The following is a 16,499-nucleotide window of genomic DNA, read 5'->3' as shown; positions in this document are numbered from 1 at the left end:
CAGTGTGGAATCTGTTTAGCCATAATCAAGACAGATGTTAGTCCTACTACTCATCTAAGAGCACAATAGAAAGCAAAAAATAAACAAGTTTCCCCCCAATGGTACACGTGGCTTTGAAGTTGTTCTCTGGTCTTCAGACCAACTGTCACACACTACGATGCAATGCTTCAGGCTCTGACTAGATGAGCAAGCAGTAAGATGTTGTTGGCGGATTACCCTTCTAACCAGATGTCCTGACATTAGGAACAGGGTGTCCACCAGCCCAGGAGGAGGGAGCTAAATCTCAGGTACTCAGGCTAGCCAAAGGATGCCACAGCAAGGAAAACCCATACAGTTATTACTGCAACAGTGAAACACAATGAACATTTTCATTCTGTGAACTTGGGCAACCTGTGTAAATTTTTGTGTTACAAAAGTTGACAGAGCCTGCAACTTTGTCTTGTGTTTCTTATCTAGACAACGAAGGCTACTTTAACCCCCCCAGTGTTTTGTGCCTTCAACGTGGGGCATGGTTCACATGGGACTTGACAAATAGGTCAATTACCAGGATGATAATGTAGTGGTCAAATCATTCTGGTCCCCTCAGACTGCCTTTTACATAGTGCAAAACAAGTAGATGCAGATAGTGCAAAACAAGTAGATGCAGACAAATAATTTACCATTCTAAGCCACCTTCTACTTTTCCTAGAGATGACCCGTTTCATACGGTCTCCATCTCTATTGCAAGTTAAGCTAAAGTTAGCAGCAGTGCAGCTATTACTATATGTCTTTGCCCTAAACTTAGGAAAAGCAGAAGACAGAAAACTTGGGTACAGTTTATTAAAAGGCACTTGAACTTCAAAACAAATGAGTGGAAAAAATCTTTGAAAATCATGAAGCAAGAAAAAATGCTTTAACAATGACCACCACATGAAAAATGTATAAAGTGCATTTAAAATTAAAGCCTACTCTACTACAGCAACCCCTGAAGGTCAAGTATGCACAAATCAGTAGGGAAAAAACTGGGCAAGAAGCACAGATCTTATTCCTGGCAATGTCAAAATATATAAGCAGCCCCTGCCCCCCACCCCCACCCCCACAGATGGATGTAACTACCAAAAATATATTCCCCTAGACACAACACGTGGCAGATGTGACTAATGTCACAGCGCGTATTCTTAACTCAAGATTATGCTGGTCTTCCATGTAAAATGTAAACAAGTTTACTGCATAAAATGCAATAAAAGCCAGACAGCTACATACCTTTCCATGGCTTTTGCAATATAAGGCAAATGCATTTCAATACTGTGTTCATCTTCATCTATCGTCAAAGTAACGCGTTCAAACATTCCTGTCTTCCAAAGTTCCCCATAAACTGAACAAAAACACCAGAAGACACATGTAAATGTCTACACAATGGAATATGTAAGCATGCATCTAAACACATGAAAATGTTTAATGAAAGAGGCAGTCCAGTCCAACACCCCACAGCTTTAGAAATGAAAGGAAAACTCTGAATTTTTTTATTTTTTATGAAGTGGTATTTAGTAACAAGGACTTCATACATATCCTCTCAGTAAACTGTCCATCTACAACCGTTTAAACACAGGATCATACTTAGAAGCTGCATATGACCAAAGACCATCCTTTGAAAACTACATGCTCTCAAACCCAAAACATGGAAACCCAACTTTCTGAATGGCATTTGCACAGTACAAATACGACAACAGCTTCAAGTTCAAAAATGAATGCATCTTCAACAAAAGGCTGAACTTTTCTTATTGCTCATGCCTCTGAAATCTACCTGGAGGTCACAACTCTAGTGTCTGATTAACACTACAGCAAATATCCTCATCCATAGAAAATAGATATTGGACTATCAAAAGCCAAACATTTTAAACTAAACAACTTAAAGAAAATCTTAGACTGTCTCAAGGTAATGATAAAAAAAAAAAAAAAAAAAAAATAGAAATTTCCAACCTGATAATCCCTTACTTTGCAATTTCACATTTCAGGAAATGATTCCTAGTTACACTAGATATACTAATAAAGCTACAATGAAAAAAATCAAGCTGTCATTTGAGAACAAAGCTGTATGTACAAAAATGCACAACTTTCACAGGAGTACCTAACAGATGTGATTTTCTGGGTCTATATTAGAACATTGAATATTTAACAGTTCGAATCACTAAAGGTCAACCTTTAGTGATCAAACTGTTAAAACATCGAATGTTGAGGGAAAAAAAATAAAAACAAAAAAAAAAACTAAACGGTGTAGGCAGGGGGCTTGCCCCCCGCCACTTAAATATACCAACTTTGAGACCGCACTACATTGAAGTAAATGGAAATCTCCCCTTACGGAGATTTCCGTTTATTTGTTCGATGTCCTGCAGTTTTGCTTTTCTCATGTCGATAATGTCAGATTCGACATTGCCGGCTTTCAAGAATTTAATATAGACCCAATTTACTAGCTAATAAGGACTGTTTACTGTTCAGAAAACTAACTGTATAGTTTTGTTCCTTGTCCCTCACTGGAAGTATGACATACCAAACTCCGAAAAAAAAAATCTTTTCATGGACATTTTTATCTGTCTTTTCTGAAAAAGTAAATGAACTGAATGGACGAATGAATGAATGAAAGACATTATAAAACATATAGTCTATTCACATATGAGTCTTTACAAAAGCAAGAAAAATCATCATACAAAACTAAATGGAACTGAATACTGGATAGCTTTCTAACAAGAAAAAAAAAATTACCAACAATTTAAATTGCGAGACTGCTACATCACAAGAAAGTTAGAAAACATGCACACACACACAAGCTTATATGCCTTTTTACACTGGCTTATTATTAGGCACCGTCTCAGCACCCATTCATTTCTTAATCTATTATTCACTGTGGATTTTGATGTTTACAGTTTCTTACTTCACTGCATTAGTAGATGGGTCATGTAACTGCGTTTACACATGTATATAAGTTTTACATATAGTTATATTGTATGTATATGTGTGTGCGTATGTATGTATATACACATACACATATATATATATATATATATATATATATATATATATATATATATATATATATATATATATATATATATATATATATATAAAGCGGTGGTACAGCGGTAGCGTTGCTGCCTCACAGCAAGAGGTTCTCCTGTTCGATCCAGGGCTGGAGTGCCTTCTCAGTGGAGTCTGTATGTCCTCCCCGTGGTCGAGTGGCCACCGAAAGACATGCGTGAATGGGCGTGCCTTCTCTGAAGGCTGGCCGTCGGGCTGGCAACTCGGCACCATAAAAGTCAACTGCCAATCATTAGCGGATCGGAGTTCCGCTGTGGCAACCCCTAAAAGCCAAAAAGACAAACATATATATATATATATATATATATATATATATATATATATATATATATATGGGAGCCCTTCATTTGTTCGAACTTTGACAGGCAGACAAATGATAGCAGAGATCCCGCTACAGTGCGGGACTGGGAGATTCCCCTTTCCTGCACTGTAGTGCGATCTCAGAGTATTATAATATTGTAATATTTAAGTAGCAGGGGGTACAGGGGGGCTTGCATAACACAGTTTTACTGTGTTTACAGGTAGGTAAATGGCGCTATTTCATGATGTCTGTCTTTCGGAATTTCGATCATATGGTGTTGGCCATATGAAAGTCGACATTCTGATCTGTCGACACTCTGAAGTAAACCCTTATATATATATATATATATATATATATATATATATATATATATATATATTATATGTATATGTACACACAGACACACACACAGACACACACACGCTGAATCCTCCAAACAGAGCTATGTAATCTCTACCAAAGGAGGACTTGGTCTTTGTTAACCTTAAGGACAGGATCTCTATTTAAAACTCCTGGGTGAATGCCCCACAGGAATCAAAGTTTTATCACCACAGCCACAAAGAACACTCAGAAAAAAGGAAACATCCAATCTACAATGCTCAGCAAATATATTCCAATGAGGGCAGGGCTACAGCTCACAGATACCATCCAGGGATACGCTGCAGGAAAAGGCTGCAGAAGCAAAGGTAATTCTTGTGAAATGAGCATTAGGTAACCCCTTTCTATACTTCTGGCAAAATGCGTGTCTGAGGATGACTAATGGTCCACAGAACGCTTAAGTTACCTTTTGCTCTAGTTTCAGAGATGCACAAGAAATGAATTGCGGACATGACTACAGGCTTCGGGAAGGATAATCACTGTGCTAAGTTGCCTGTGGGCATTCAGACAAAATAGTAGACATTCCCCTCAGTATACTCTGCGCACAGTATAGGAAAACTCTGGGAATTGAATCAGGTTCGACTCTGTCACAGCCTTAGGCATAAGTGACAGGGTGTTCCTCGCCGAATCTCTTTTTTATGAAAGAACAAATAAAGAAAGTTAAAAACAAGCCTTATAATTTAGAAATCCTTCTGGTTCTTCACAGCTCCTAAGAAAAGCACTTTCCATGTCAAAGCTCAACTCTGCAAAGATGCTAGTACAAATGGAGGAAGGATTAACTTTTCTAGAAAAAAGTACAGTTTCATTGTGTGAATACTGGTGACAAAACAGCACATAACAAATGCACCCATTCAGAAAGGCACTGCAAACTTAAATTACAGATAACTTAGCTTTGTATTAAAGTATTTCAGACAAATACTTAAAAGACTTTGAAAACTGAAACTGAGAACAGGTCAGTGTTGAGCCACATCGTCAAGACAGTAAACCTCTGAGCAGAAGGTTTCTGACAAAGACAAAAATGGACAGAATGCAGCAAATTCCAGTGAACACAAAACAAAAGAATACATTCAAAAATGCTGGACTGAAATCAGAATCCAAAAGTAAATCAAGGCTTTACTGACAAATACAATTATAAAATCATAGTATGCACTTTCACACTGTAGGGAGTTCTTCAAACTGAGTTAACACACTTCACTGAGCAATTTAAGTAGCTTGACAGTTGATATGAAGTAATCAAAACACAGAACTTATACAAGTAATTAATGCTTTCATGCCTTGCTTTTTTTTTTTTTTAGCCTTGAAGTTCATCATGTCATTAACGCCTTGTGAAATTTAGACAGAATCAAACTTGTTTTTTTTTATATCCAAAATATCTTTCTCATCACCCGCTTTCCCCCTGACAAAAGCCACATGAACAAAAGAAGAAAAGTATTAAAACTAGGACATTTTCAAGAATCTGTAGCTAATGTACTGTTCAAACTACTCATCTATTTTTATGTTCGTGTTGTGCTCAATCTCTTTCTTGTACTCTACATGTTTTTGTACCAATATAAAGATGTGTGACATTGTCGGCCGCGGTGGTGCAGTGGTTAGCGTTGTCACCTCATAGCAAGAGGCTCTTTGGTTTGATTCTCAGTTGGAGCACCTTCTGTACTGACTGCATGTCCTCTCTGCAGTTGAGTGAGTTTTAAAAACATGCAGTAGGCGAGTGTGTGCGCCTTCTGGGAAGGCTGGGTATCCGGCTGGCAACTCGACACTGTAAAAACCCCACTACCAATCAAACTGCAGACTGGTGATACACTGTGGTGACCCCTAACAGGAGAAGCCTAAACACACTGCTATAAAAATATGTGACATGCAGAACCGTAGTATAACTGCAGCAAACTTGAAGCTTTGCAAGACTAGACAGATGTCTGATCCTTGGCAGATGTGTACGATATTGTGATGGGTACTGCGATAGTGATTTAATAAATAACATCTGAAGCAGGCAGGGAATCTAAAAACTTGTTTTAATTGCTACAGTCTTGTTAGCATCAATAAAAATGCATAGTTACAAAAATCACTTCATGCCATTCGCAAGATCCAAATTCCTCTCTATTAATTTTAAATATCTCCTTTAAAAGGACATTTAAATAGAATGGTGTTAACGTCCAGCATACACTTTGCAACTCATCAAGACTGATTCAGATTATCCAGTTGTTAATACTCAAATTTTAAGAATCTACAGTGAAATGTTAATGCAGACAGAGACCCATCTGTTTCAATATCCCTGACCAAACTGGTATGCACTGTTCCTGATGTCACTAAAGCACATGGATTGTATTCAGAATGAATTAAAAGTTACTTTTTTTTAATAACTATAACCATGCTTGAAAAATAACCTCTAGATAAATTAGTGTCACAAAGTATTCTCTTAAAAATAACCATCTTTGATACATTTGCTGTTCCAAATGGCTTGTCCCTTAATGTTTTCTTTTAGCCAGTCATAATTCATGCAGGATTACAAATCACATCTTTCTTGTGAATTTTGATGCAGAAATGTACATACATCTTGATTACAACTGTTAAATCAAAATAATTAATCTCATTAAAATCATATTTGTGTAATAAATGTTAACATTTTAAAACACTAATCAAAGAAAAAAAAACAAAATAATTTCATCATGCATCCACATTAGAAATAAATCATCCATAACAACAAAAAAGTTGCATTCTTTCAATGACCAAACTAACATACACATAGCCACATTTTCTCCCACATACACATGGGCAAATTATCATAACTTGGTGCCATTGGCACTCATGGCTACTTCTTGAAGTGGGATGTATTTTTTTGTCAAAAACAATAAAATTGTCTGACAAAATAGCTAACATTTCAGCCAATAGTCTGGCCTGACTAGCAAATAAATCAAGTTCCAATAACAAATACTAGAAAAGTACTACAAACCAATGCCCGATTACAGGAAATGACTCCACACTGGTGGTCATTAAAATCGCCTTTATCTGTCAAGTGTTTGTTAATCAAACCTCTTATACAAGAAGACATTTTCATTTACTGAAGTTTTGTTCAATAAAAGTTACAGATCCAGTTTTACTGCCTAAATTGGATACAAGTATAACAGAAGGGTCTTTCCAGAGATTTATTAATTTTGGGTAAACCAAAAACACATGATGTTTGGACTGCAAGTACATAAATAAATCAGACATATTAACACTGATATGACCCTCCAAAAGCCATTCTTCAGTGTATCAGTCCTATCATACAAAACCCGTGAAAATCTGTCCCTCTCTTTCTCTCAGCTAACTGCTCACAATACTTCTTCATTAGCAAAGACAGCATTTTATTAAAAGGCATCCCATAACATAAAACCATGACATCCCCTTTATCTGCAGTTTAAATTAAAAGGCTTTTGTCATTTTGTAAATGTAAAGCAGTTCTTCCTGATTTAGTAAAAATGTAATGAGATTTTTTTTTTTTTTTTTTTTTTACAAATGCAAGTAATTCAGGAGCAAGCACAGCATTAAACATACTGGGGGGGGGGTCTTGCAAGAAGGAAACTTGCTGTGAATTTTGAAATAAAGTAATAAAAGATTTTTGACAAAGGTAATAGTTTCCTATCATTCTGTCACCTCAAAGGAATAAACTCCCACTACTGAGAACAACATTTTCCTCCAGAGCTAATATTCCCTAACATAAATTAACGGTTTTGAAAAAAAAATTTCTGCCAAGTCAAATTTGATGTTGATATTTTCTGCTGTTCCTCTGAAATCCACTGCTTCTCACTTTCTGTGCTGCCGTCTTTTTGTTTGCTTTTCTTCCACAGATAACAGACTTATTCTAATGACATCAAGTTATCTTCACAAGAAACCTACTTTGATGGATTTTTGGGTGAGGTAAATCTTCTCCATAACAAGTTGGCAAGTCTTCTGTCAAATCCTGCATTCAGAACTGTCTGTATGCCTGCACCAATGCAAATCATGATGGCTATCCACTTGACAATCCCCAGAACCTGTCCGTATCCCCATGCTAGCAGTGATCACCTTTCTGCAAATCAGACTTGCTCATATAATCTTGCCCAGTCTATAAGAAGTTCCAAACTGCACCTGGCAAAAAGGCCAATCATTCACAAGAGGATGCCAAACCCCTCAAAGGGAGTTCTCTCAGATTAACTATATGATCAGAATATTTCTTGCATCTATTAAAGATGTTCTTAACAGATGCTTAGTTGTGCCGTTTCCCCAAACATTTACCAGCAGGGTATAAAACTTAATACCCAATTTGCTACTTTTAAAATGAAGGGATACAGCACTGCAAGAGTCTGTAGCACCTTGCTTCAAATACCAACCCTTCTCTTGTTTCTTCAGTCCATGCCACATTCACTTAAATTCATGGATCTCACAGTCATCACTACTTCAAACCCCTCTACCAAATACAAACCATAAATTTGAATCTTTCTGCTTCCCAGCCACAGCACACACACAAACCTTCCTGACCTTAAACCAAACTCACTTACTTCAGTCATCCCATCTAATACCAAAATACATTACATCATGATCAAATCCACAAAAAACACACCTTCCATCGCTACCTACTCCACCCAAAACTGCCTCAAAACCTCACTTGCACACACCACCACACAAATGGATCACATTTAAAAAGATCTCCTCAGATTTTGAATCAGACGTACTCCACTTATCCCAGTCCCCCTGCTTTGAAGTTTTACTGAACTCAGTCCAGGCCCTAGGCAATACCACTCTATCATTGCATACTGCTCGACACAGGGAGCATGCTAATAATTACAGCCCTCTGTAGCCTCAAACGGCTCCAACATTTTATCCATCTCATAATTTTGAGCAAAGTCTGATGCCACAAATCTTTACTATTGTCCCAAAGTAATCCTACCTATTTATTGCCAGACTTGGTAACAAAGAAAAGGGGGTAGAGAAAAAAAACCTCCAAGCCTCAAAGCTCCATAACCAGTAACCATGACTCAAACTGGTTAAGTATCTATCATTTTAAGATACCTATAACCCTCCCCTCCAATCAGTAAAAACATCAGGTCCCTACCATAGTAGACTCTTGCTCACCTTATACAATCGATTTCAGGCAACGTATTTAAATCAAAGTTTCTAAATCAGAAGACACTGCATCAAGCTTTGGCCTTTCACTCCTCATAAAATGCATCATCTGACCAAACTGCTCATCCAACCACCACTCCCTAGATTAAATAATCACTGATAATCTGTCTTCCATCCAAAACATCTCCATTCTGCCTCATTCCAGTGACCACTGCCTCATAATTTCCATGACCTCCCTAAGCTATACCCAATCAAATCACCTAACTGCAATCATAAGACATCCAGAAACTACATGAACAGTTCTCACAGCACCCTTGGAATTACCTCCTAACCCTGAACAACCCCATTAATACCAATACTTTCAGGACCTTCTTACACAATATCAAAGAGAAATGATTCTCACTTGTAACCAGACTCTATACATCCTTAACCAAGAAATAGAAATAAGTAACCAATAAACTTAAACCTCTGTACAAAATTACAGACAAAGCCTGGGCCACCGGGATACAATCTGATGCAAAAAATACTGAAACCATTTCACACACCTAAGAAACCTATCCAAAAAAAGCAACTAGATGAAACAGCCAGCCTCCTTACCTGTACAAAAATACACAACAACTCCTCCAAAATCTTGCTAAGTTCACCGGTAGATCCTGCCCAAAGGGCCCACTGCACAATACCACTCCCACATCTTCTGGGTTTGTTACTTCAAATGGTATTCTTGATGTTATCTCTCACCCATGAATAAAAATCACCCATCCCCACCACAGAAGTGATAACCCAAGCTGACTCACATCCACTCTACTTAAAAGCCATAATCAAAAGAAAGACTATCAAAATCTTTAACATTCATTCATCCTCCCCAAGAAGCAAAGGCTTCCACAACTGCTTTACCTCCCTCTGTGAAGACTGCATCCTTACCCTCATAAATCACACACCTCTCACAATTCCACTCATTAAAAGAATCATGCCCCTTCAATGAAAAGAAGCCAAGGTCCAGACCAGATCCTAAATGCTCAAAACCCCTCCACAGCCAATTACTTCGGATACAGGTTAATCCTCAAAAACTTAAGTAAAATACTAGGAAAAACTAATTTATCACCATCTTACCAACTAGCTTCAAACTTAAAAAAAATCTTAACCTGTCTCTCAGTGCAGATCTTGGTCAAGGCAAGTCAGAATGACCAAAATCCATACACCAACCAATATCATCCTTCTCCATAAGGAAAAAGTTAACTACAACAGCAGCTTTCATCAATCTGACCAAAACATATGATACAACAGACCACTTCCTGTTAACCACCATTCAATATACAGAAATCGGCCCCCAAGCTAGCCAATGGTTCTTCAACTTTCTATGTAACAGATCCAATCTCATACAGCTCAGAACCACTACTTCCACACTACTCCTCCCCTAAAACAAAGAGGGTCCCCCACAAGGGTTTATATTATCCTCAGTCCTACACTTTGTATATTAAAACTCCCACGTCTTTTCTAAAATAATCTGTTCTACCTTATACAGATGACATAGTAGTCCACATATTAGGTTTTTCAACTTCCATGCAAATGATATAGTAGTCCATAGATCAGGCTTTTCAACTTCCAAGGCACTGCAAGCTTAGTCACTGGCTCAACTAAAGCTCAATTACTTCTGCATCTTGGGGAAAAGCTCTGTTATTTAGAGCACCCAGATTACTTTTGAATCTTGGGGAAACTTTTTTTTTTTTTTTTTTTTTTTAGAGCATCTCCAAGTCTCCTCCTACACTACTTGGAGCATTACAAACAATAAAGACAAATGAAAATGTGCAAATAAATGTATAGGTGTCTGGTCAGACCCTTCTCTTTCATCATCATACCCAAATAAACAAGACTAAAATAAAATGCTATTCTGGAATAGAAAAGGATCTTCCCAAGGCAGGACTGCCCCCACAAGTCGAATATGCCCTTTTCCTTGACATTCACCAAACAAGTACAGTTGTGTACCTAACATAAATGTAGATGTTAGAGTGTATTCACTGTTGCAGTCATTACACTTGGGTTATCCACTGGCAGGCTACCCGCAGTCGGCCCGAGTTCCAAAGTCTTGGTCCGGCGTCAGTTGCTGTCACCTCTTCCCTGACGTCAGTGTGCTAGGGGTATAAAAGATGTAACAGACACCATTTTCTTCAGTTTTTCTTGCCCCAGATGTCAAGTGCCCCCAGATAGGAAGGCTGGAAAAATAAAATTATGCCAAAAAGCATGCATGTACTGATATAAACACATTTCCTTCATCTACAAGGAAATACACCACATAGGTTGTATAGAGTTGAGAAATACAGAGAAGTCCCAGCAATGAAAAGGGGAATGGTGGGTGGGTAACCTGGACTGCAACAGTGAATACACTCTAACATCTACATTTATGGTAGGTACACAACTATACTATGTTCATCGTGTTTCACTGTTGCAGTCATTACACTTGGGTAGAATCCCAAAGCTGAGGTTGGGCGGCTGGGTCTAAATTGGATTTGGAGAGGCTACCAGGCCCTGCAGGACTGCAGTGGCAAAGCCTGGTCTGGATTTAGAGTAGAGAGGCAAGTGGTAGTGGTTGGTGAAAGTGTGCACTGAGCTCCAGGTTGCAGCTTTGAAAATGTCTTTGGTTGGTACTCCTCTGAGAAAGGCTGCTGAAGTGGCAGCTGCTCTGGTAGAATGTGGCCTAATTACCTTAGGCACTGATTTGCCATGCTGTGCATAACAGAAGCGAATGCAGTGTCCTATCCATTTTGAAATGGTCTGCTTTGTGATAGGCTTTCCTTGTGATCCTGCAGCATAGGCTACAAACAGTTGCTCAGTTTTTCTGAAAGCTTTTATTTTGTCTAAGTAGGATCGTAGCTGTCTGTGTACATCCAAAGCATGCAGAAGTCTCTCCCCTTTACTCTGGGGATTTGGGTAGAAAGTTGGTAAATTAATTGTTTGGTTCAGGGCCACACTGGAAACTACTTTTGGCATGAATGTTGGGTTTGTCCTGAGAGAAACCCTGTCCTGGTGAAAAATGATGAAAGGTTCCACAGCCATTAATGCCTGTAACTCTGATACTCTTCTTGCAGAGGTTATTGCTAGAAGCAGAGCAGTTTTCCATGATAAGAATTTTATATCAGCTGTGCTGGCTGGTTCAAAAGGACGTAGTGTGAGTTTTTCTAAAACAAAATTGAGATCCCAAGTTGGTACTGGTGCTCTCCTTGGGGGTCTTATGTTTTTTGCCCCTCTGAGGTACTGTCTTAGTAGAGGATGTGAAAAAATAGGAGGTTCAGTATTGTAATGAGCTGAAATGGCAGAGGCATGGATTTTAATTAATGAGAAAGATAGGCCTTTGTCTAGCATCTCAGTTAGGTATTGTAAAATCTGAGGTATATTTGGAACAAGTGGTTCGAGCCCTTGTGCCTGGTTCCAAGCACATAATCTCTTCCATTTTCCTGCATAAGATTTCCTAGTGCTGGGCCTCCTGGCTTCTAAAATGACATCCATAACAGCTTTAGAGAGAAGTGCAGTCTGAGTGGCTACATTATCTGCCATGCTGCCAGATTTAAGGTTCTGAGTTGACTGTGCAGAATCTGACTGTTTTGTTGAGTCAGAAGATGAGGAATTTGAGGTAAAGGCCAAGCTGGGCCCTGAGACAAGCTCTTTAGGATTGGGTACCAGTGGTAGCATGGCCAGTCTGGGGCAATCAGGATAATTTTTGGCCTTTCTTGTCTGACTTTTAGGAGTAACTTGGTAAGAAGAGGCATTGGAGGGAAGGCATAGACTGTCAGTGCTTTCCAGCTGAATGATAGAGCATCCACTTTCCATGCTTGAGAGTGATAAGTTCTTGTGCAGAATTTCTGTAATTGGCAATTGTGAGGGGAGGCAAAAAGATTTATGTCTGGGCGTCCCCATTTCCTTGTTATCATTCTGAACACCTGTGGATTTAGTTTCCTTTCGTGAGGGTCCATGAGATTTCTGCTTAGTTCATCTGCCAGTGTATTTTTTATTCCTGGCAAGAATTGTGCCTGCAGATGTACCTGGTAGGTTAGTGCTGTGTTCCACAAGGTCATGGCTTGCCTGCATAGGGGGTAGGAATGTGTGCCCCCTTGCTTGTTTATGTACCACATAACTGTGGTATTGTCCATCTTTATTAGTAGTTGTCCTGGATGTAGTAGGCCCTTGAAAGCTGTCAGGGCATTCTGTACAGCTAGCATCTCATTCTGATTGATGTGAAGATGCATTTGTTCCTTGGGCCACGTGCCCTGAATACATTTTCCTGCCATTTGTGCCCCCCAGGCATAATCCGATGCATCCATTGTTATTGTCTGCCTGGCTGTGGGTAAGGTGAAAGGCTGTCCCTTGTTGTGGTGAAAGGCCTGGGACCGCCATCGAAACTCCTGTTGTAGGCAGGGAATTAAAGTTATAATTGTCTCCAGGCTGTGACAATGTTGAGTCCAAACACTTTTTAGATACCATTGTAGTTTCTTCATATGCATTCTTGCATATGGAATTAGTAGAATGCAGGACGCCCATGAAGCCCAGGGCCTGCAGAATTTTTCTTGCAGGGAGCTGGGTCTTTGTTGCCATCAGTTGAAAGTATCGAGTCAGTTGCCTTTGTTTGTCTGGCATGAGATAAGCCATCTGGGCAGTTGTATTTAAGCTTGCACCCAGGAATATTATCTCTTGAGAGGGCACTAGTTTTGATTTCTTTTTGTTTACTGTGTACCCTAGGCAAACGAGTAATCTTTTTACTAACGCCAGATGCTTTAGTAGAATGCCCTTGCTTTCTACTTGAATAAGGCAGTCGTCCAAGTAGGGATATATTTGAATTCCTTTTTGTCTGCAAAATGCAATTACTGGTGCCAGGCATTTTGTGAAGACCCTGGGCGCAGTAGATAAGCCAAAGGGCAGTGCAGAGAATTGGTAATGCATTGAGCCTGCTATGAATCTGAGGTATCTTCTGCAAGTTTGTCTGATTGGGACATGCAGGTATGCCTCCTTGAGGTCCAAAGTAACTAGCCAAGCCTTCTTGCCCAGCATGGGTAGAAGCTGCTGTAGTGTTAACATTTTGAATTTTGGAACATCCAGGAAAGTATTTAGGATTGACAGGTCCAGTATTGGTCTCCAGGCTTTGTCCTTTCTGGGTACTAAGAAAAGTCTTGAGTAAAATCCTTGCCCCTGTTCTTGCTGTGGTACTCTTTGAATAGCTCCCATGTCCATGAAAGCAGCAATTTGTTTTTGCGCCTCTGCCCATTGGTTTTGTGGCAGGTCCGGCATACCTCTTGATTTTGGGAAGTGAAAGTGGAACCTGTAACCCTAAGAAACAATATTCAGTACCCATTTGTCCCGGGTGATTATGTGCCAATTTTTTGAGAAAAGTGTTACCTTTCCCCCTAGGGGTGCTGCCAAAAGGTAAGTGCTTGGCATCTGTAGAGGGAAGTCATTTGGACTGTTTCCTATAAGGTTGTGATTTGTCTTCCCCTCCTTTGGGGGCTGAAGCACCCCATTATTTAGTTCTGTAGGAGCCTTGGGGCTGAGATCTGCCTCTTGGGCGTCTGTATCTGCCTGTTTGTGGCCTGACACTGGAAAAGACCAATTTTTTGAAGGCCAGTTTCTGCTAAACCTAGGTGGTTGAACCTGTAAGAAATCCTTTACTGTCTGCATTGATTTTGCTTTATCCTCCATTTTCTTTAACACCTCTTCTGCCTTAACACCAAACAAAGTATCATGCTGTAGTGGAGCATCCAATAATTTTACTTTAACATGGTCAGGTAAACTTTGTTCTTTCAACCAAGTATGCCTTCAAATAACAGAGCCTGTAACTGCGGCTCTACAAGAAGTCTCTAATGAATCAAAACCACATTGTAAAGTATGCTTTCCCACTTGTTCAGCTGCATGCAGTAAATCCTGCCTTTCCTTACTGTCAGGACTTCTAAGATTGAAACCATTTTCTGCTTTAACAATGACATGAGGTACTGTTGATATTTAAGCATGTGAAACTGGCAATTTAAATCCCTTACAGCTAAAGTAGCAGAAGTGTAAACTTTTTTCCCCCATCTGTCCAGAGCTTTGGAATCCCTATCTGAGGGAACAGGATTTTTAGCAGTGGAAGCCTTAACCCCTTTAGGACCCTGAGAAATTGTTTCTGGATCTGCAGCAGGTTTTTTGTAAAGACATTTATGAGAGTCAGGGACCCTGTAGTACCTGTCTGGCTTGACTGGTGCAGGGGGTAAAGAATCAGGTGTCAAACTGGATTCAGAGAAAACATCAACAGCAATATCAAGCACAGGGGGGAAATGGGGGGCCCTGTGCTGGGGCAATAAAAGAGTCTCTGAGCCTTTTCTTGGATTCTGAATAATCCTGGCTCTTCCAATGGAAATGCTCCCTCATGGTGTGCAGGGTTTCCCCACAAGAATAATCCTCAGGCAGAGAGGCTGAAGGTATAGACTCTTCTGCATCAGAGTCCTCATAGGGAGGGAGAGAATATCCCTGATCAGAAGAGGAATCAGAGGAAATAGAAACCTGGTCAGAGGAATCATAGTCGATGTCATGCCTAGGCCTTTTGTCAGGAGGGGGATGGGAACCCCTGATTAAAGTAATTAGGACTTCGGCCATTTTAAGCATCTGTTTCTTAGGCATGGATGACTGTTCTGGAGAATGCTGTACTTGTTTCCTAGTCTTTAATGGTGTTTTTAACTTTGCCTTGGCTGCTGTAGTGGGCTTAACTGTAAGCTGTGAAGGTCTGAAAACACCCTCAGAAGCAGATGCCTGCTCAGAGGCTCCGGACCCATCTGAGGGGATAGTTTCCGTAGGCCCAATACCTTGAGTTTCCACAGGCCTCGGTGTCTCCACGTGGCTGTCGGATACGGCCTGTGGTTCTGAGGTAGCGGGTGTCAGGGGCTGCGAAAGTGCCTCAGTGAGAACTGGTGAACCAGCGATTGGCCTAGAAGAGGCTTTGTCGTCTGTTTTGGACCTCGGATGCCTGTCTTTTTCTTTGTCTTTGTGTTTTTTATAAATTCCAGTCGTCAGTTGTTCCGATGGCGTTATGTAATTAAACCTTCGGCCAAAATAATGTAAAGCAAAATCAAACCGACGTTTAATAGTGCGTTTATTGAATCTAGCACAAAACCGACAACTGGTAACGTCGTGGTCAGGGCCTAGGCAAGGAATACAGTAAGAGTGAAGGTCCTTATGAGGTATTTGCTTCCCACAAGAGATACAATTATTAACTTTTACTGACATTGGTCTGGAGCAAGAAAAAGTTTCCCCAGCTGGGTACTTAGCTTTATTGAAGACTTTGGTTCTGAAACTCAATTTCAAAAATCTCAGGAATCGGCCAACCGGCACTTGCGAACTGCTTTTGCTTTGGGCACCGCGTGGAAGAAAGACTTAAGAAAATGGTGTCGGTTGCATCTTTTATACCCCTGGCGCACTGATGTCAGGGAAGAGGCGACAGCAACCGATGCCGCACCAAGACTTTGGAACTCGTGCCGACTGCGGGTAGCCTGCCAGCTGATAACCCAAGTGTAATGACTGCAACAGTGAAACACGATGAACAACTACACACACACACACACACACACACACACACACACACACACACACACACCTCCAAACCATCCCAATATTTATAACCCTCTTCCTCCAGAAAAGACTACCACTGCAAAACCCT

General features: G+C 39.9%; 2 protein-coding genes across 2 annotated transcripts in view; one reads left to right on the top strand and one right to left on the bottom strand.

The window, feature by feature from the left end:
- LOC122809503 overlaps positions 1-16,499 on the top strand; it is a 1,292,286-nt gene that overhangs the window by 284,912 nt on the left and 990,875 nt on the right. The window lies entirely within an intron of this gene.
- Positions 1-16,499, bottom strand: part of MEMO1 (mediator of cell motility 1) — a 1,101,660-nt gene that overhangs the window by 735,155 nt on the left and 350,006 nt on the right. The window contains exon 5 of the mRNA XM_044081058.1: positions 1,243-1,354. Coding sequence (XP_043936993.1) covers positions 1,243-1,354 — 112 coding nt within the window. The remainder of the gene's footprint in view (positions 1-1,242; positions 1,355-16,499) is intronic.

Source organism: Protopterus annectens, chromosome 8.part0 (assembly GCF_019279795.1).
Source record: "Protopterus annectens isolate FY-2018-M chromosome 8.part0, PAN1.0, whole genome shotgun sequence".
In the NCBI taxonomy this organism is placed as follows: domain Eukaryota; kingdom Metazoa; phylum Chordata; order Ceratodontiformes; family Protopteridae; genus Protopterus; species Protopterus annectens.
The sequence above is the reverse complement of the archived record's forward strand: the minus strand, read 5'-3'. Positions and strand labels throughout refer to the sequence as shown.